Consider the following 23298-nt stretch of genomic DNA (forward strand, 5'->3'; position numbering starts at 1 on the left):
ATGGGAAAAGTACTGCAATGGATTTGGTATCAAATGAAATGCTTAAATATGGAGGTCAGGCTATATTAAATCCTCTCACAAAGCTGTTTAATTTTATTCTAAATATTGGCCAATTCCCATCTAAATGGAATGATAGTTTCCTAGTCCTTTTACACAAATCTGGAAGCAAAATGGACCCTAGCAATTATAGGGGCATTTCTATCACTTCTAACTTGGGAAAACTTTTTAATAGAGTCATTCATTCAAGATTACTGAAATTTGTTAATAACATATCTCTCATCAGTCAATATCAAATAGGATTTAAACAAAATTGTAGAACTGCTGATCACATATTTTCTTTAAAAACCATTATTGATCACTATAAAAGTAAAAAGAAGAAAGTATTTGCTGCTTTCATAGACCTACGTAAAGCCTTTGATACCATATGGAGAGTAGGCTTATTTTATAAACTTTTAAAATCAGGTTTACCTAAAAAGCTTTTTAAAATTTTTTCTGCAATGTATGAAAATACTACCACTAGAATTAAATTTTCAAATGGTCTTAGTACTGCATTCACTTCAGAGCGAGGTGTTAAACAAGGGGATGTTTTAAGCCCCACACTTTTTAATATTTTTATTGATGATGTTGTAAAAGATTTATTCAATGGTAGCTGTGAACCAGTCAGAGTTGGTGATTTGTCTGTAAATTGTTTATTATATGCTGATGATATTGTATTACTATCAGAAAGCAAAACTGGTTTGCAAGCCAGTCTCAATACTCTTAGTACATATTGCTCAAATTGGAAGCTACAGGTTAATGTTCAAAAATCAAAGGTTTTAGTTTTTAACTCTAATGGTAAAACATATCTAAATGAGTTTTTTTATAATGATAATGTCATACAAACTGTCTCCAAATATTGCTACTTGGGAATAATGTTAAAGTGTAATGGCAACTTTAACTTAGCTGTATCCTTACTAATGGAAAAAGCTAGGAAAGCATGTTTTAAGATTAAAAAAACAATTGGATTGGATAATCCTTGCAAACTTTTAGAAAAATTATTTGATTCATTAGTAAGCCCCATATTGCTGTATTGTAGTGAGATTTGGGGTGTTTTTGATAATTCGGGAGACAATTCCATTTTGGAAAAATTCCATATGAAATTCATAAAAGAAATTCTAGGTGTTCATTGTAAAGCAATTAATGCTGCTTGTAGAGCTGAACTTTGCAGGCTACCGTTATGCTCAAAAATATCATTTTCTTGTATTAAGTTTTATGATCATATTTTAAGGTCTGGAAACGCACTTATATCCAAAGTTTTTCTGGCAACTGAAAAAAATAACCCCTGGACAAAGAAACTTTATTCTATTTTTAACAATCTAGGATTTTCAAACCTAGCTGGGGGAAACTTTTCTATTAAACAATATCTACCAAGTATTAAACAACGAGTGATTGATCAGTGCACACAGGATCAATCATCAAAAATTCATGATTCATCAAAACTAAAATTTTACCAACAATTTCATAATTCAAAGCAGCGTAGTTCTTATGTTGATGTTCTAAGTAATAGATTAGAAAGGTCATCTCTGTGTAAAATTAGATTGAGTGCACACAATCTTGCTATTGAAAAGGGGCGATATCTAGGTTTAGCCACCGACGAACGAGTTTGTAATGTATGTAAATCAGGTGAGGTAGAAGATGAAAATCACTTTTTACTGAAATGTGAATTTTTTTCAAACTATAGATTTAACTTTAAAAATAAGATATTAAATATACTTCCTACATGTTGTAGTGAAAATCAGCTAAATATTAATAGTTGTATTAATAGTAATTCTTTAAAAGTCCTGAAAGTGACTAGTTCTTATATACATAAATGTCTGATGTATAGAAACGAGATTTTAGCTTCTTATTTATAACATATTTAAATACTAGTAAATGTATGCTGTATTCATTGTTGTAATGCACTGTAATATGGGCCTTTGCCAATTATTGTAATTGTGTTTGTGCCAATAAAATATTTGTATTTGTATTTGTATATGAAGTCCAGACTTGAAATATGTATTTGAACGAGAAACATATTTTATTTATTCTTCGGCAAAAAAAAGATTTTTTATCTAAAATGACCTCTTTAAAATGGATTAGTTTATTAAAATATGCTTATCAAATTTATGAAGTATATGGCTCTCCGCTTGTTGATATAAATGACTGTGAATGTGATAGACGCAAACGTTTAAATACTGAGGAAAATCGAAATTTTGAGTTTTAAAAAAGTCGAAATTTCGACTTTAAAATAAGTCGAAATTTCGAGTTTAAAATAAATCGAAATTTTTGAGTTTAAAATACGTTGAAATTTCGAGTTAAAAATAAGTCGAAATTTCGAGTTTAAAACAAGTCGAAATTTTGAGTTTAAAATACCTTGAAATTTCGAGTTTGAAATAAGTCGAAATTTCGAGTTTAAAAAAGTCGAAATTTTGATTTTAAGGTTGAAATTTTGACTTTTTATAAAGTCAAAATTTCGGGATTTGAAAAGTCAAAATTTCAAGTTGTAGTCAAAATTTCGAGATTTGAAATGTCAAAATTTCGACTTAGAAAAAAAAGTTCACTGCCAATTTTATTTTTTCTATGTCCCTAATACGCTTCCGTAGAAGACCATACTTTAACCTATTATGGTTTACTTTTATAAATTGTGACATGGATAGTTGTCTCATGACCGAGTTCACTTGAAACTCTCGAGTTAACTTTACTTTCTCGGGTTTCAACAATATGATTTTACTTTTACCAATTGAGTTAACCCCTCGTACCCTGGTTCCAACCCTCACCGAGCCAGGGTTAAACTCGAGAAACTCTTGAATGACGTCAAACCAATGAGAATGTTTTATTTTTTATGCTTGGTCAGGGTCTTACCCTAGAGTTACTTAGAGTTGTTCCGAATATCAACTCTAGTGCGTTCACGTGATAATCTATAAACTCTGAAGTCGATTGTAGAGTTTCAAGTGAACTTGGTCATTCGCACTCATACCACATCTTCTTATTTATCTATGTATAAGCCGATTTCGAATGTCTTCAGAGGCACGTGTGGAAAGTTATGAATGCAGTTCTATTTGCTATTAAAATTAGAGGAAAATATTTTGAAATCGGGGGAAAGGGGTATTCAGTCTTTGTAAATAAATATCTTAGAGCTGACAGTTAATAACTTTGCGCAAATAGTATAAAAAGGAAGAATTCGTCCAAGAGTGAAGGGAATACATGTGTTTAAACGTAAAAATAAATGTTACACTATGGTAATTTAATAGGATAATTTGCATGTATCATGACTCATCCTAAAACAAGGTCGAAAAGAAACCAGTTCCTAAAAACACATTTTGCATTAATCGTAAGATAGAAGATAAATTAACTTCCATGCAATAGGTGACCATTAGCCGAGTTCACTTGAAAATCTAGAGTTAACTTTACTAACTCGGGTTTCAACAATCCGAGTTTACTCGAACCTCTCGAGTTAACCCCTCTTATCCGGTTCCAACCCTCACTGAGCCTGGGTTAAACTCGAGACACCCTTGAATGACGTCAAACCAATAAGATTTTTTCCTTTTGTTTATGCTTAGTAAGGGCCTTACCCTAGAGTTACTTGGAGTTGTTCCGAAATGCAACTTGAGTACGTTCACTTGATACTCTTCAAACTCTGAAGTGGACTGGACTCGAGAGTTTCAAGTGAACTCGGCCAAAATGAGCATAATCAATACAGTGGTTTTCATATTAAACAATTGCAATTTAAACAATATAAAAGAAATACATCCCAAAACATGAGTTGTATACTAGTACGTACTCATATAAACCAGTATGTTTAGTGTTTAATGACCATGCATCACAACCCTTATATATAAAAAAAAAAAAAAAAAAAAAAAAAAAAACATTAAAAAACTATTATGCGCTGTTATAATTTTAATAATAAAAATGATTTAAGTTCTTCTTCATGGCTAATGCATATGAACAAATAGTATTGTTGTCCATATGCAGAAGATGTATTTACCCGTTCGTGCTTAAATCCTCAGTTATGTACCTAACAGATACAAGCACAGATCATCGAAGAAAACATCCTCAGTTATGTACCTAACAGATACAAACACAGATCATCGAAGAAAAAAAATTGGTAGGTGTTAAATATAAAACAGGTGTTCTGATAACATGTAGCCAATTTTTATCTTTTAAATTAGACACGATATCAATCTTTCTACGTTTTTACGACGTCTGCTATTCGAGAAATCCTACTGCGTGCATGTTCGTTTTTAAGTTTATGGTCGTCGATATTTTACATAAGAAAACAGACGGGTTTTGGTATTGTTGTTTGTGTTTAGTTGTGTTTGGTTTCTAATTGAGGTATAACCTATTTCTTATTAGAGAACTTTCTTAGTTTACGTATCATTATTGTTGAAAACATCGAGTCAGACGTAAAAGAGGGACGAAAGATACCAAAGGGATGTCATTTGATGTGGGGTTTTTTGTATTGGTTCCACATACATCTGTTTCACTTGTTAACAAAGAACTGAAGCAAGGCGAGTTAGCGGCGAAAGCTCAACCGACATGCATATCAATGTAATTTCATTAAAAACATCACAGCAGCTATCATGATTTTTCTAAAGAACAGACTCTTAGATTACTAGTATAACCTTGGAAAGACGGTAACTTTTCAACTCCTCCAAGATTAAAACACGAATCGTCTTTTTTTCAAGTAAGTTTCTATCTACATCTTCTGGTGAACTGTCATCAGCTAAGAAGTCAGTACCTCGGTTCTGAAGTAATTAATAACAAGTAAACAAATTTAGAAATTATAGAGAAAATAAGGTTTTCACTCGCTCAGGTAAAGTTGGCCCTAGCAGGATTTTGCTAAACTTGATTTTTTAGGTATTTTTTTTATTATAGCAATTCAATTGTTTCAGTTTGATACATCCTTGTCTTCCTGATGCAAGTGCTTCGGTCGAATGAAATGTATAACGTGTGTGGTTTTTTTTTGAATTATTTTTATAGACCTCGCCGGGTGATCAGATGATCAAATAATTTAATCTACAGTATCAAGTCAGGTACCAAGTCAGGAATAGGACAAGAGTTATCCATTCGTTTGATGTGTTTAAGCTTTTAAATTTGCCATTCATTAAGGACTTAGTTCCCTTTTTAAATTTTCCTAGGAGTTCAGTATTTTGTTATTTTACTTTTCACCAGCCTATATATATATATATACGAGTCTAAATTGAAAACTACGTTCAAACCTATGACTGCGTTGGATAAAAACCGCAATTTTTATACGTGTGCATGTCAAACAAATTCCGTTGTAAAAGGGTCTAAAAACAGCACAAACAACATTTTCCAAAAGACCAAAAGAGTGAAAAAGTATATTTAAACAAAACGCATTTGACTAACAGGTCGAACAACTGATGTTCTTTAACCCTGCTGACTGCCATTGACGATTGCCAAATAAAATTGATCACAAGATGTAACAAACTGGATCTTAATATAAATTTAATACGTCACAGAAAAAAAAATTGTTAACTTGTGGACAGGATGTTGTGCCACAAACATTCGGTGTCAATATTTCTTTAGTACACCATATCCGGATTTCGACAATAAATGTCTCTTCAGTGATGTTAGGAATCGAAACGGTATTTGGAAGGCCATATAAAAAGTATCCTCATTTTTAGAGAAAGTACCCTCATTCTTAGATTAACTCTTGAATTTTAAAGAGTCAATATATATATAGGATGAACGGATCGTATAAACCGGAGGGAAAATATGATACATGCCCAAACAAAAAATATAAACGAGTCTAAATTGAAAACTACGTTCAAACCTATGACTGCGTTGGATAAAAACCGCAATTTTTATACGTGTGCATGTCAGACAAATTTCGTTGTAGAAGGGTCTATAAACAGCACAAACAACATTTTCCAAAAGACCAAAAGAGTGAAAAAGTATATTTAAACAAAACGCATTTGACTAACAGGTCGAACAACTGATGTTCTTTAACCCTGCTGACTGCCATTGACGATTGCCAAATAAAATTGATCACAAGATGTAACAAACTGGATCTTAATATAAATTTAATACGTCACAGAAAAAAAAATGTTAACTTGTGGACAGGATGTTGCATGTGCCACAAACATTCGGTGTCAATATTTCTTTAGTACACCATATCCGGATTTCGACAATAAATGTCTCTTCAGTGATGTTAGGGATCGAAACGGTATTTGGAAGGCCATATAAAAAGTACCCTCATTTTTAGAGAAAGAACCCTCATTCTTAGATTAACTCTTGAATTTTAAGAGTCAATATATAGGATGAACGGATCGTATAAACCGGAGGGAAAATATGATACATGCCCAAACAAAAAATATAAACGAGTCTAAATTGAAAACTACGTTCAAACCTATGATTGCGTTGGATAAAAACCGCAATTTTTATACGTGTGCATGTCAAACAAATTTCGTTGTAGAAGGGTCTAAAAACAGCACAAACAACATTTTCCAAAAGACCAAAAGAGTGAAAAAGTATATTTAAACAAAACGCATTTGACTAACAGGTCGAACAACTGATGTTCTTTAACCCTGCTGACTGCCATTGACGATTGCCAAATAAAATTGATCACAAGATGTAACAAACTGGATCTTAATATAAATTTAATACGTCACAGAAAAAAAAATTGTAAACTTGTGGACAGGATGTTGTGCCACAAACATTCGGTGTCAATATTTCTTTAGTACACAATATCCGGATTTCGACAATAAATGTCTCTTCAGTGATGTTAGGGATCGAAACGGTATTTGGAAGACCATATAAAAAGTACCCTCATTTTTAGAGAAAGTACCCTCATTTTAAGATTAACTCTTGAATTTTTAGAGTCAATATATAGGATGAACGGATCATATAAACCGGAGGGAAAATATGATACATGCCCAAATATATATATATATACAACTCGTCTAAACATCAACCCAACAATGTTAGATCTGTAAATTTGCTTTCGCAAATTATTGGTTCTTCCCTCGCCGGGATTCGAACCCATGCTACTGTTATATCGTGACACCAAATCGCCTGCACTGCAGCCGTCCCGCTAGACCACACGACCACCTAGGCTCTACAAAATATAGAGCTTTCGCTGGCCACGTGTTACCTTTCCACGTCAGTTTTAATCTAGCGGCGTACTGCAGTACATGATATATAAGGCATGAAGATGTATATATATATATATATATAACTCGTCTAATATATATATCTACACAACGTATACATCATAAAGATAAAAGAATGCATTGGCATAATATTTTAATTTACAACATATACTTCAACAAAAAATACAGACTATATTGTAAAGTTTAAATGTTATATTTACTAAAATTCTAATAACTCTATGGAAAGTGCGAATCGAGAAAACCGTTTCTTTTGTAGAGAAGCGATATTGATATCTAATATCAAATTATATATAAATATGCCGACACTCAATGAATACTTATCACAGTAATCAACAAAAACTGTCATTGGTTTTTTTTAAAGTTGAATACCAGGAACGCTCTATGCTGAATGTATGAAAGCCAAGGATTATACGAAGTATTTGAAAAGCCATAGGCCGACAAAATAAAAGCTAAATTAATCTAAGGTCATCTTTGCCTGTAGGGTTTAAACCTTAATTTATTATCTATTTCTGAATGTATAAACAGACAATTTTAGAAATGCCGGTAGTACGTTATAAATCATTGCAGTTCGAAGTACTATCTAGTAGTACTGGGTACTTAAATATGCATACTATTTTTGTTTTTTTATAAGCTTTGAGCAACTGCGAGTACCCTGAGATCGGTTCTTTGTGACCATGTCTTTATGTTAACTGTTTATGTGCTTTTTGTCGATCTAACTGTCAAACTATCCCAACACTAGACATTTTACAGTGTGTTCTTACGTTGTGCAGTTACGTCTTTGTCCTATATAAGGATATAAGGGGTATGTTTGCGTCCTTAAAAAAAAATCCCACCACATTATGTATGTGCCTATCCCAAACCAGAAGGCTACAATGCAGTGGTTGTAACTGTACGTTGGTTGTCTATTATGTCTGTTTATCTTATTTTTTCTATTTTCATGAAACGGAACGTGGGATTTTTCGTTTGAAATGTTTCACAACATTTTGGCAATTCGGGTCCTTTAGCTGATTATATACAGTATATGCGTTTTGCTCATTGTTGAAAGTATTGTATTGACCTCATATCCAGCTGACCATAAAAGGTATCATATGGGTAAGATTTTTTTTTTTAAAACAAAAAAAAAACAATTACTTTTTTTTTTTACATTAGATGGATAAAGTGAATATGTACAATTAAAATTAAATTTTTGGACAATTCTATATCTGAATCCTTTTTTTGTACTCTCGCTCAAGTTGACACAAACTACCACAAGGAGTGTTATTTTTTTTATTTTACATTTACATGTTTGCAGTTGATGCATGTTTCTTTGCATATGCATTCTTTATTCTAAATTACTGGAGATTATCAGATTAAACTAACGTGACATTTTAAGATTTCAAGATTTCAAGATTTATTAGGAAAACACTCAGACACATTTACAATGTGTTACAAGAGGTCATTATTGATAACATATATACATTAAATATGACAGAAATGAACAAGTGATTAACAAATTAATACAGACAAAATTTAAAGAAGAGAAGACAGTTTTCTGATAAACATTGACAATTTCTTATATAATTCAATATTGCAAAGTGACAAGAGACCTTCCATTTTTACAATGTTTGGATTATTTCTATAATACTGTGGTAAATATCTGTTTCTCAAATCTACTATCTCTGCATTTTTACAAATAAATAATACATGATACTCATCACCAATATTCTCTTTGCATAAATTACATTTTCTTTCTGATTTTGGTATATTGTACCATCTACCAGTTTCTATAGGCAATCGTAAGTTTGCAGTTCTAAATTTTGAAATCCAAATTCTAGAAGACTCTGGTAGATTAATAAGGTATCTTTCTATTTCAAAACTCTTTTTGAACAGTGAATAAAATTGTCCACGTGATGTGGTGTTTAAATCACTATACCATTTTTGTATGAACTGGTCACACAAAATTTGTTTTACTAAAGCCTTTTCGTATACAGCAAACTGGTTTAAAAAAATAAAGCTCATGCCTAGCTCATTAAATATAGATTCTATGTGGTTTATCCACTTGAAATTCACACCATGGTTGCTTTTTAAACATAGCATTAACTTGTATAAGGTACTGCTTAGTTTATTTTCATTTAATACTAATTTACTCCAAAAAGAAATCATCCTCAGTTTGACCCGAATTTCGAGTGGATACCTCCCAAGTTCTCCATAAACCATAAATGATGCAGTTGAATTTCGAACTTTCAAAATTCTCTTACAGAATTTCAAGTGGATTTGTTCAATAATTTTAAGGTTTTCAAAACCCCACACTTCTGAACCGTACAATAAAATTGGTTCAATCATAGAATCAAACATTTTTAATTGTATATCTATAGGTATTGATTCGTTACGAAATAGTTTGTAAATGCAATATAACGCTTTTTGTGCTTGCACAACAAGTTTTTTCCTTGTGTTAATAAACGTTCCATTATATTTTAAAATAACACCTAGGTATGAATATGTATCAACAATTTCAAGGTTACAATCTTGCAAAGTAAAAATAAAATTCTGTCTCTTTTTTCTTTTACAAAAAATCATAACTTTAGTTTTATTAACATTAACCTGTAGTTTCCATATATCACAATATGGTTGAAAAATGTCTAGAGCTCTTTGCATACCTTCCATACTTTCAGACAGAATGACAGTGTCATCTGCATATAAAATAACAAATAATTTATAAAAAATGTGCAATTCACTTTCGAGCTTCTCTTTAATAATATTAAGAGGTTCACCGTCTAACTGGCTGAAATAACTTTCTAGATCATTAAGAAATATAGAAAAAAGAAACGGTGATAAATTTTCCCCCTGCCTTACACCAGTAAGACAAGGGAAAAATTCAGACTGGTCACCATTTATTGAACGCAAGATTTAATATCATGGTACATGTTAAAGATAACCTTAAAACATTTACCTTTAATCTCACAATTTTGTAATGTTGTCCATAGCCCCGATCGCCAGACAGTGTCGAACGCCTTCCGAAAGTTGACGAAAGTACAATAAAGCTTCTTGCCAAACGAAAAATATAACTCAATTAGAGTATGCAATACAAAAATGTTGTCAACTGTTGAATATCCTTTCCTGAAACCAGCTTGGTTTTCGGAGATGAGACTCAACTCGTTAGCAAAATTATTTAATCTAGAATTTATAACAGACGTAAATAACTTCCCTAGGCAACTGATAAGTGTGATTGCCCTGAAATTATCAGGGTCAGACGGGTTACCCTTGTTTTTAAAAAAAGGTTTTATAATTCCACTGGTCCAGCTTTCTGGAATAATACCAGTATCTAACACTAAATTAAAAAGCTCACAATATATAGAAATTAACAATGGAGTTGAATATTTCAAATATTCATTTAAAATTTTATCTGTACCTGGAGCTTTGTTTTAAAGATATGGAGTTTTCATTTCAATATCAATTGAACTTTTTATATTAATTTGAGATATAAGATTTGTTGATCTGTTATTTACATTTGTATCTAATAAACTTCTTTTATTAGCAAGACCGTACGCGTACGGTCCGATCGTATGCGTATTTTGAAAAAGTATACATACAGTCTGGACCGTACTCGTACCGTCCAAATACTCATACGGCCTGGTACATATATGTTCTATAAGAAAAATTTCGCACTCATATAATAAAATATCACAATATCATTCTACTACACGCAATTATGGCGTAAAATGCAACCGACTTTGCTACACTATTGTGATAGGCGTGTTCTGTACACTTTTGAAATCTAAATACTGCAAACTGGCTTTATTCAGTCCATATGCATAACATGAATGCTACGCACACGTTTGTTCTGTGCTTGAAAAGAGGAGAAAAAAATCAACGAAAAATTCATTTTTTAAATACAAACATTCGTCTGCGATTTTCCGACAATGCATCTCGTTTTCAATAGAAAATATTGCTTATCACAAAAGAAACTTGTTCTAGTCGACTTGCACTTTCGATAGACTTGTTATTTATAACTTTAACCATATGTATTCCGACTCCGAGTGACATTTACAAATGTATCCTTTTCCATGGTTATATATCAAACCCAGATATGAGTGTACCTTGAAGTTGTAAAAAAGACAAATAAAAGCGGGAAACCCGGATGTAAATCATGTTATATGATCATTTTATCAAATTGAATAAAATAGCACGTAGGTAGTTTAGTGAGGACAAAAAGGATATTTTTATTTGTTGATTCAGGTAATTTTTAATACTTCAAGTCATACATATCAAAATCAAAAACAATGATTAAAACAAGTGTTTTCGAAAATTGTATATTCTTTTTAATTAACAAGAATAACGATCACTTACTTATTTATAAAAATGAATTGTTTCATTAAAAAGATTTCACATTTTTTTTCTTTTCTTGCCAAGGCAAGATATTTGTTTCTTAAAATATATTTTAACATTAGTTCTAAAGTATGGTACATACTGAATAATCAGATTAAGGGTAACCTACGACCCCCCCCCCCCCCCCCCCCCCTAATTTATTTTTTTCTCTTCCATATGATGCTTTGGTGTTCAGATATCCATTGGTCAGGAGTATTGATGTTCTGACATTTATACATTTATATATATAAAAATGTTCATACCTAAAAACGTAGGATGAAACCCACAGGAGATTCCTCTCGAAAACTAAAAAATCATCTGGCACTTTTACTCGCGGGACGCGGAGATAATTTTTTCCCATTCAGTATGAAAACACTGGAACGTACACAAAAAGTCACAAGGATTAAAATCGTAGACATTTTGTTCTCATTTGATAGGTTCTTATAACTTCCAGGGACCTGGTTTTCGAAAGTATCATAAGATATGTCCTAGGATATATCTTAGGACATATTTTATGATCATCTTATGACTATCTTATGATATGTCATATGATGTAAATCAAAGCTGTCTTAAGAGAGTCATAGCTATGATGCTCTTACGACTGTCATAAGTGAACATTATTTTCTATTATTTTGAATACTATTAAAAAGGGATAAATATAAAAATATAAGTATGAAAATATTAATTATTACCATTCTTAATATTTAAGAATATCTTGTTTTTATTATAATGACTGACATGGAATTTTATACAAAAAGGAATTAAAATATGATTTGATAATTTTTTTCAAATTTAGTTTGTAAATAAATCTCAAGTTGAACTTCTATTCGCTTTCGTGTATTACGTGAGTAATAGTTTAAAACAGAACTATTTGACCAATTTCAACAGAACTGGCGTTCAGATATATGTTATTCGTCAAAAGGTTTATCATATAGATTATATAAGGATAAGTTTGAATTCGAAAAAATATTTAGATATATTACCAGATAGAGATAGGGTTACATTTTGTAGATTTAGAACTAGTAATCATAGATTACCAATTGAAACTGGAAGATTGATTGGTTTAGATAGAGAAATGAGATATTGTAATTTATGTCAATGTCAAAAATTAGGTGATGAATTTCACTTTCTTTTGAACTGTAGATCCCTAGACGACTCAAGAAAACTGTTTTTGGATAATTGTTATTTTAACAGAGTAAATATAATGAAATTTTGTGAATTATTACAAACAACAAATAGAAATAAGTTTTTAAAAAATATATGCAAATTTATAAAGGTAATAAATTCAGTAGCAGGTCTTTCTGGTTATTTTAAACATATTTATTTATAGTGGATTGGGAAACAAGTTTTGCAACTTATATTAATCCCTTTCCACTTTGCGGTCTTTCTGGTTAGCCTTTGTCTATTTGTTTTTTCTATTCTAATAACTTCTGGTATATATATATATATGAAATATACGGCATGACACGAGTTATGTTCTTCTCATATATGTTATGATGGTATAATACTAAACCCCTAACGGGAAGGATTGTGCCTGATGTTCGATATGATGAAATCATAATCTTTCAGTCGGTTTGTTTGAAGTCTGGAGCTGGCATGTCAGTTAACTGCTAGTAGTCTATTGTTATTTATGTATTGTTGTCATTTTGTTTATTTTCTTTGGTTACATCTTCTGACATCAGACTCCGACTTCTCTTAAACTGAATTTTAATGTGCGTATTGTTATGCGTTTACTTTTCTACTTTGGCTAGAGGTATAGGGGGAGGGTTGAGATCTCACAAACATGTTTAACCCCGCCACATTTTTGCGCCTGTCCGAAGTCAGGAGCCTCTGGCCTTTGTTAGTCTTGTATTATTTTAATTTTGGTTTCTTGTGTACAATTTGGAAACTAGTATGCATGCGTTCATTATCACTGAACTAGTATATATTTTTTTAGGGGCCAGATGAAGGACGCCTCCGAGTGCGGGAATTTCTCGCTACAGTGAAGACCTGTTGGTGACCTTCTGCTGTTGTTTTTTTCTTTGGTCGGGTTGTTGTCTCTTTGACACATTCCCCATTTCCATTCTAAATTTTATATCTATTTATATAAATAGTAATTGTAACATCCCTATCTTGTCATGTGCACAATTTATTTTATATACTATGTATTACTATTTCATTCTTGTACCAATGTGTATACAGTGGTTTTAAAGAATAAAATTGTCTGTATTGTCTTGTCTTGAGTACAGACAGCTTCAATAATGACGGTATAAGAATAATTGAAGACATTTAAGAAACAAAATATAAATTAAGATATTAAAGATAAAATAAATGTATCTAGATTATAAAGCAAACTGAGAGTTGAAATCTGTATTGTGATTAGAATTAAATATCCGGTTTGCAGTTACTGGGAATTGTAATAGGATAAAATATTCAAATCACATTCCCCATTTCCATTCTCAATTTTATTAAAAGGTAAATTCAAATGGTACATGTATACACTCATAAACTAAAATCCAGCAGTGCTTTTGATGGCTTTGTTTAAGAATCTACACTAAAGCTACATAACAACTGTACATCTGTAAAGCTATATAACAACTGTACATCTGTAAAGCTATATAACAACTGTACATCTGTAAAGCTATATAACAACTGTACATCTGTAAAGCTATAACAACTGTACATCTGTAAAGCTATATAACCACTGTACATCTGTAAAGCTATTTAACAACTGTACATCTGTAAAGCTATATAACAATTGTACATCTGTAAAGCTATATAACAACTGTACATCTATTGATATACAGATTTACAGATATACAGTTTATATACAGCTTCACAGATGTACAGTTTATATACAGCGTCACAGATGTACATTTAATATGCATCTTTAGAACTATACATCAAGATTACTTGTACTAAAGTAGCTGTGTAAGTGTTCTACAACTAATCTATGGGTGCTTCTAACCACCTTACTTACTACTATCAAAGAACTTGTTATTAACTTTTGTAATAAAGCTATAAAAATGAATTTATTTATGGAGTGTTAAACATTCCATAGAGGTTTAAGATCAAATACGTGCTTTTGCTGGTCCTTTTAATTATGTTGATAGTTATGATTTTTCTACTCTCTACACTACTTTTCCACAAAATCTTAACAAGAAAAAGTTTTCATATTTGATTAAATGGTCTTTTGAAAAATCTTACTGCAAATGTATTTGCTGTTACTCTTTTAAATATAAAAATGAAGATGTGGTATAAATGCCAACTTTTCACAAGAGACCAAATGACACAGAAATTAACAATTATATGTATAGGTCATCGTGTGGCCTTCAACAATAAGCAAAGTCCCTATCCGTCATAGTCTGCTATAAACAGCCTCGAAATGAAAAAATGTGAAACAATCCAATTGAAAAAAACTAATTGCCTAATTTATGTACAAACAAATGAACGGAAAAAAATATAACACAACAGCAAACGACAACCTTTGAATTCAGGCTCCTATGTCTACTCGGGACAGGCAAATACATACAGAGTGTGGTGAGGTTAGACGTGAGCAGGATACCCCTTAACCTGTGACAGTTATGTAGCAGTACAACATTATAAGAAAGAGCTATAAAATCAGTTGAAAAAAACTTTTTTTTTTGTTCCGAAAAAGAAAAGTATCTTACCGAAAATGTTCCGAAAAAATATGATTTAAGCTTTAAATGTTCTCCTGGAAAACATATATGTACGTTTCGGTGATAAAGTGTATCGACAATTAGTATGTATTTCTATTGGCACTAAATCTTCCCCTTTAAAAGTAGATGTATTAATTCCTGTATTGCTATGCATCTCAGTTTATGACCAAACTCAGTAAAGACACGTCATTGTTACATTTGGTTGATACGTTCAATGAAAGATCTTTATGAATGAAATAATACCTATCGTTAAATAATCCAGAGTTCTCTAAATATACTACCGCAATGTACCCTAAGGCACTTGCTTTTAATTAATCTAACATAAGCTGGAGTAGTTGCCATTTTCTGAATTAAAACATTTCAATTTCAAAAGGTAAACTCCATGCTAAATTTAAAATTTCTGGACAAAATAGACGATTTTTTCATTCCCTGTTGCTAATTTTTAAGTGGGAGATGTTCGGTTACTTGCGGTTCCCCTTTAATGTAAAAGTAATATAGAACAAATCATGTCGATTGTTCTTTGTAAATGCTTCAAATGCGTCAACTATAGCCATTCAAAATATGAAATCAGCAGAAATTTTGGAAACTTTTCGACTTTTTCTTTGAGTGAGCAAAACTTACGATACGGAACTTATAATATACATATCAAGGTTCATATGTTGTGTAAGGATTGTGCTAGGTCATGGGATATTCATAAAAACTGTATAAACAAAGCACAAATTTTAGGTATTGAAAGTGTTATTAATGATACTTTTTTTTAAGCTTCTGTTTGATGAAAATTTTTTCCATCAAACATAAGCTTCAAGAAATCAAATCCAAACTCTGTGAAATAGATAAAATGAGTGGGATGAAAAAATGTTTTTGATAACAGAAATGAATGTAACGGTAATAATTGTGTATTTATAGAGAGTACTAAAATGTTTTAGAATTTAGTTCTTATGTAAAATAATAGGCAACATAGACGTGTTTTGTCAAATTTTAGTAGTTTCTGTTTACCACTAGCAGTTGAAACAGGTAGGTACACCAGGCCAATAATTCCTTTAAAGATGAACGTCCTGGTATATTATTGTAAAAATAGTTGTGTTGAGGACGAAAAACATTTTTTTGTTAGAGTGTGATTTTTACGCAGATTTTAGACATGAATTGATGAAGAAATCTGGTGATATTTGTCGAGACTTATAACGATTTTGATTTACAGGACAAATGATTTCTCAGTGTCAAATGGTGCAATTCAACCATTTTTTAGCAAAAACTTTACATCATATGTTTTATCGAAGGAGGTTTTATGTGTTATGTTATTTTTATTTTATAAGGGGTCTAATGATATGTCTTATTGTAAAGGTGTCTCATAAGACAATAATTAGACTGTGTACCAATATCTTATTTGTAATATTTAATTTTGAATGACATATCATGCAATTATTTATTCATTGTGTTTTATATTGGTATGTGCAAGGATTCGCATAGTATTAAAAGACTGTACTTTACATATCCTTGGTACAATGTTATATGTATGTCTCTTATTTCGTGACATTCTCATTCATCTCATTCTTATTTAATCGTAATATTACAAACACTCTACTCTAGTTATAATTATTGTTTTTATATCACCTTTAAATTAGTTAGTTATTTCAATGATTTGTATAGTAATATCTTACTATACAAAACATTGGTTATTTTTAGGTCTGAACTAGTATCTTGTTAATGTGAGTAATATCTAAATTTAAGTTCACACATATTTTTTTTAAGTGGAGTTATCTTTCTTTCCCCTAGCTGGTACTCCTCTCAAAAATATTGTATTCCTTTATTTTAATCATAACGATTATTGATGTAATTGCATGTATTGTCTATGAACGTGTATGTCTGCCTTCATTTTCCCTCTTTGTAACTGATATGAATCATGATATTAAGGGCCCATTAAATTTATTATTAGGAAAGAAACTGTTTTGATATAAATTGTTATCTCCCTTTATTCTTCTTCAGTCATTGATTGGTGACGTTGTTGTCATATGACGAAAAGACGTGCTTTTTGTAATAAATTATGTAGATAATCGCATAGACTGGCTATATGGAACTATTCAAGGACTGAAAGAATGCAAAAATCATAGGATCGTATTTGTAAGTCTTTAGTAAAACGATAAACCAGGTTGCCACAAGTCCGGTTTTAGGTACATGTAGGAAATTCAGACCTCGGTTTTTCATCTGTAAGCTAGTAAATTTACAACCGGTATGATGTTATGCTCATTATGCTAAAGAAGCAGCTGCTAATGGACAAACATGCTTGTAGGATTTCTATTTTAAAATCATTATGGTGCAGTGCAACTACTGCAAACACTTCAAACACTGTCCAAGAAAGGCCTAACTGACATATTTTCATATTACTATTATAGGTCCTATATATATATAACAAACACCTCGGGGGCATTATTTACTATTTCTATTAACTGTTTTGATAAATTTTTTTACTATCAATGAGCCTTCAAAAAAAATAAAAATATCAGTTTTAAAACGTTAAAAATTGAAGAATACGAAAATATGATCAGAAATATAAGATTTTTTTTAAAATATACAATGTGAGTTCGTGGTCTTTTGGTTACAGTGCTGAAGGTCCTGAGTTCGATCCTCACTAAGGATGCTAAAAATGTCAGTACACAAGAAGGGTGATTTTCAACCTCTCGCACACATCTCTGGTACCACAGGCACTTGTCTCAGAATTTTTTCCCCCTATATACCTTATTATAACACAAGGTACTTAACTTGCATTTTAGAAAAATGTTAGGTGGTGACGAAGTTCCGTTATATGCCGCTTTATAGGCTGTGAACCCCACTAAAGCTTGTTATATCGTAAATCTAAATTGATTTATCTTTACTATGGTGTATAACATGCCTACATTTGTTGTCCGAATCATCCGTAGCAATCCTACCAAAGTATGTCAATCGTAATAATTTTGCAATCCGCTGAAGAATTGGCAATAAACGGCCGCAGTAAATGATTTATTATAAAAATCGTTTTAAAAAAAACTGTTAGTTTTCGTATGAATAGAACTTATCATACAGTTAGTAAAATTGTATGATATACCGTGAAAAAAATCTAACAAGTGTTGTTTGTGGTTTGTCTAATAAGTTACAAATTTTCCCATGACATCAATGTCTTTCAGACTCTCTCTTGACTTTACGTATGAAATGAAACAAGATCAGATAACTCCGAGAATCATTTAGACTTTCCCATAGAATTGACCAATCGGAAACCGAGATATACAAGGAGCATGACCTATTATTGCCAATTCTTCAGCGGTTTGCAAAATTATAACGATTGACATACTTTGGTAGGATTGCTACGGATGATTCCGACAATAAATGTAGGCATGTTATACACCATTGTAAAGATAAATCAATTTAGATTTACGATAAAACAAGCTTTAGTGGGATTAACAACCTATAAAGCGGCATATAACGGAACTTCGTCAACACCCAACATTTTTCTAAAATGCAAGTTAAGTACCTTGTGTTATAATAAGGTATATAGGAAATTTTTTTTCTGAGACAAGTGCCTGTGTCTGGTACCCAGACCTGAGTTTAAACTAGCATGGGTACTATGGGGGCCTCGGTTAGTCAAAGTTGCTCCCGACTTTGACCTGGAGATCAATCTGCTGATATCTCTTCGGTTTGTCTGTTCCCACCGAGCAGCCCGGTGGTTTTCCCCGAGTACTTTGGCTTCCTCCACCATAATAACAGATCCTCCCCGGTGTCCTAACACTCCTTGTTGAAGGGGTGGGGATTGCCCTTGTAAATATTAAACATTGTAAATACGTTAGTGACACATCTCCATTAATTCCGATTGGGAGTGTACATGGATTCCACTGTACCCTTGCAGCTCTCAAGGGGTTCATCGGATATCGGAGGAATCTACATGTACAGTACATACATACATACAATGACAACATAGCACTCGTAAGATGTATTATGGAGTATGGATCAATCAATTGGGACCAATATGCCCAAAAAGACATTGACAAATTGGAATCCATACAAAAGAGAGGAGCTAGATTTATTACCAAAGACTACAAATCAAGGGATGAAAGATGTAATCATGTATGACAAAAATGCTTAAGCTTCCCTCACTATACAATCAAGTAGTCCAGATTACTCTGACTCCAAAGGCTGTTTTGCCAGACAAGCTGGGGCTGTGGGGCTGTTTGAAGGCCCCAGCTTGTCTGACAAAACAGCCATAAATAAGCAGGATCCATAGTACATTTACATTATTCATTGTTATTCTAAAAGTGCTGTTCATTTAATTTTCAGATAATTATACATCCAAAAACACAAGTCTGTATACATGTACATGTACATGTATCTATATTACAAATGTATACAAAAAAAATGCCCTTAAACATTGAGAAAAACAGCTTTGCAAACACTTACATGTAAATATGGTAGTGACGACATACACATTTTTAGTTCAACTAGCGGTCAAAAGTGTTCAACAATTTGAAAATTCTACTACATGTACATATTTCATACAAAAACACAATTTTGATAGAAACTCAAAGGATGAAGTTTTCACCATTAAATCCCAGTTTTAATTATTTTTTTATCTATATATCATTTTGTATGACGCAATGTAGATATTACTACTACCTAGAAAAAAAGCGTTAAGTAAATATTTGACGGGAAATTTTTTACAGAAATGCTGAAATAAATATTTCAAATTATACATGAAAATAAAGATTGATTCTTAAATTTTCACATTATGATAGAGAAAAAATAAAAATATAATATTCATAGGCTTAGGAAGACACAATTTATCATGATTATCCGAAAAAAACATTTACTTAGCTTTGTCCCATGTAACAAACTTGAAACATAAAACTTGAACGATTCGCGAAATGTTCATGCAACTCTTTGAAATTTTGAATGAACATTCTATGAAGTGATTCATTTGTACATATCAGTATTGGTTAACATGGCTGTCTCAATTAAAAATTTACATACATATTTTCAAAAGAATATGATGTTAAACTTTCATGCCTTCACAAAACTTTTACGGCCAAAAAAACAGAGATTTGATTTCGTGAAGATTATTTTTAGGCTTTGATAGCTATACCAATAAAAAGTATTTAAAGTTGAAGTTGGTACACCAAATAGCATTAAAATTACAGGGTTATCTTATCTATAAAAAATACGGATTAATGAAAATGTCTTGCAAGTTTGTCCGTTATCATAATTTGACGTCGCAACAAACATAATATGCTAGGGACGGCATGAACTGCATTTGCGTGATCTTTCCTCCACTAAATATAAATGTCCTGCTTTCAACAAAACGAAATGATGCATACATTACAAAAATACACATATATAAGACGATCAAAAAGTAAGAAAACTTAAGTATTATAACTAAAAGATATTGTATGTCACTGCTTGAATAAAATCATACTCGGGTTGCATATAATTATACTTGTGTGTTATACTTTGCATTTACCCAAAAAGGAAAGCAGGAAGAATTAGATAGTGCACGTTTCCAAGTTAACGTCATTTTTATGTTACGCTTAATGGTAGCAATATCTGATGTTGCGTCTATATCATTTGTATATCATTATGTGTTATACGGAAATGTCTGTGGTTTCTTGTTATAAAGAATTTTTGAAACGAATGTATGTTGTCTACTTTTAAGGAAATCACTGTAAAGGCAAATATGAATTCAGCCTTAAAAGAATATACAGGATATTTAGGGGATGAAAAAAAACACTTTATTTCAATAGAAAATAGGAAGATGAATAAATATTTCATAATAACCATAAAAACTAAGCACATTACAAAAATGTATGAAATTAACAATAAAAATTACATAAAAATTGGACAAGTAAGTTTATTGAGGATGGTATAAAAAAGAATTAATGAATATATTTTCTCGTGTGTTTATATAGAGGAATTTCCAAGAGGTGAAAGGCTTTTGACCTCACATGATTTATACAATTAATGTTCAGATGTTACAAAATTCATGTGATTGTTAACTTTGAAGTGATTGATTTATTGTTATTAGAGTGCACTCTGCTTTTTAGAAAGCTAATATTTTATTCCTTAATGTATAAATTTGTTTACATTGTTGAAAATATACAACCATCTTATAAATTTATTTTTTGTCATTTCAATTTCCACATGCTCTGGCAAACAAAATGTCTGGTTTATGGGATCAAATAATGTGTACAAACTATAAAATGCAATAAGTTTTACAAAGTGAAAGACCCAAATGTGCAAACATAAATAAAGGTATCTTTCTAGACCACAATTCTGCTTGTTTATATACTGTTAATATCCTCATTATTTGAATTTGGATTGAGTTATAGCTTTGTGATTTTGTATGCATGTACATGATCACATGTTTTGTGTGCAAGTAGTAACATGTAAATCATAAAAAGCAGTAAATGAGCTATACATGTACTAGCCAAAAATTTCCATTCTGGGATACAGATATGCATGATATGTGATCAAGTTTCAAACTAAGAATTTTGTCATTGATAAAAGTTTACATGTATGTGCATTCTATTAGGATACTAGTACATATATAATTATACATGTATACGTACATGTAGGTTAAATACTTTTAAGGATCACTTTCTGGTAAGTTTGGCCTTTTCCACAGTTTTGTTTCGAAAGTCACTGGTGTGTCTCTTGTATGCTTGTAGACCAAATACATGTACATGTTTTCTTGAGGTACAAAATTTAAATTCCAGTATCTTCATGATCTTGCATTGGATGAGTTTATAATGTAACATTGTTTATTGACAAACTTGTATAAGATGTTCAGCTATACCTTCATGACCTATAACATTATATATTATAGATGAGGGGCTTTAGGTTTTCTGGTTGGTCAGTCTATCCTATATAAGATTTAAGTTTTGGTTTAAGTAGCTTGTGGTCACATCCACTTGAAGATTTGTACACATTTATTTGTAAATATCATATACAACATGTACAAATTCAATGTTCATGTTTATTTGAATTAAAGATTTAATGTATATTGCTAAGCAAAACAATGTCTCCTGTGGATGCATATTTGTGTGGTTTTTCCTCTGCTGGGCTTGATGACAATGTTAGATAGTTATACCATAAATATACACATGAATATTTTTGACATTTATTGAACATAAACTGAAGATATTGTGCTTGTTTCATTTCAGAGTTAGAAGAATATCCATAGTTTTGTGATCAGAGCTAACTCAAAATGGGGGCTTTACTAAGGAGTGAGGAGATGACATTATGTCAGTTATTTCTCCAATCAGAAGCTGCTTACACATGTGTGTCTGAGTTAGGAGAACTTGGACTTGTACAGTTTAGAGATGTAAGTGAAAACTAATGAACATGATGAAAGGTGTTTTCTGGTGAAGCAGTAAATTTATCCAATTTTGACCATTAATCTGGAAGATGACTGCATCAATTTATTACCCTGGTCAAACGATTTGTGAACCTCTTTTTTATGTTTTTATTGAACATTTGTTGTTTGAAAATGATGTATGAAATAGTTGTGTACATATTTACATATTTTTCAGACTGTAAGATGTACTTTTAAAACTGAACAGCTAATTATAATCAATGATATAGATATCTTATCCTAGCTAGGTTCTTGGGGAAAAAAATCATTTATGCATTGCATAAAAGATATATATAACTAGCAACTGAATGAAAAGTAATAAAGATAATAACAAAAAATCAAATGAATATTTTTTTCATATATTTACCATTCACTCTATAAAATTTATTTATTCTTATTAATAATTCTAAATTTGTTTGGTCTAAAGTAAGGGTCAAACATATTATTGTTGATGTGATGTCATGGGGACCTTTTGTTCCAATAGTGCAATAGACGAAGAAAATTTGTTTGCAATGGTTTGTGTTTTTACTCTTCATATACATGTATCAATGCATACAGTTGATATGGAAAACTTGTTTGACTTTGATTAATAACATGGGGGTGGATCCTTATTTGATTTTAATGCTTTAATAACTTACTTAAATAATGAATTTAAATATATGGGTTAACAATGGTTAATGCAGCTTATGAATTAATATAAAAATGTTACAGTGGTTTAAATCTATTTGATTTTTAGATCATGATATTTAATTGTAACATACATTTATATGAC

At 31.3% G+C, this 23298-nt stretch overlaps 1 protein-coding gene across 3 annotated transcripts in view; it reads left to right on the top strand.

Moving 5' to 3' along the window:
• The first annotated feature begins 17106 nt into the window (after positions 1–17106).
• The window catches only part of LOC134707564 (V-type proton ATPase 116 kDa subunit a 1-like), a 41771-nt gene continuing 35579 nt past the window's right edge, over positions 17107–23298 (top strand). For all 3 annotated transcript variants that reach the window (XM_063567442.1, XM_063567443.1, XM_063567444.1), the window contains exons 1-2: positions 17107–17275; positions 22336–22496. In XM_063567442.1, coding sequence (XP_063423512.1) covers positions 22380–22496 — 117 coding nt within the window. In that variant the 5' untranslated portion in view covers positions 17107–17275; positions 22336–22379. The remainder of the gene's footprint in view (positions 17276–22335; positions 22497–23298) is intronic.

This window comes from Mytilus trossulus, chromosome 2, assembly GCF_036588685.1.
Source record: "Mytilus trossulus isolate FHL-02 chromosome 2, PNRI_Mtr1.1.1.hap1, whole genome shotgun sequence".
NCBI lineage: Eukaryota > Metazoa > Mollusca > Bivalvia > Mytilida > Mytilidae > Mytilus > Mytilus trossulus.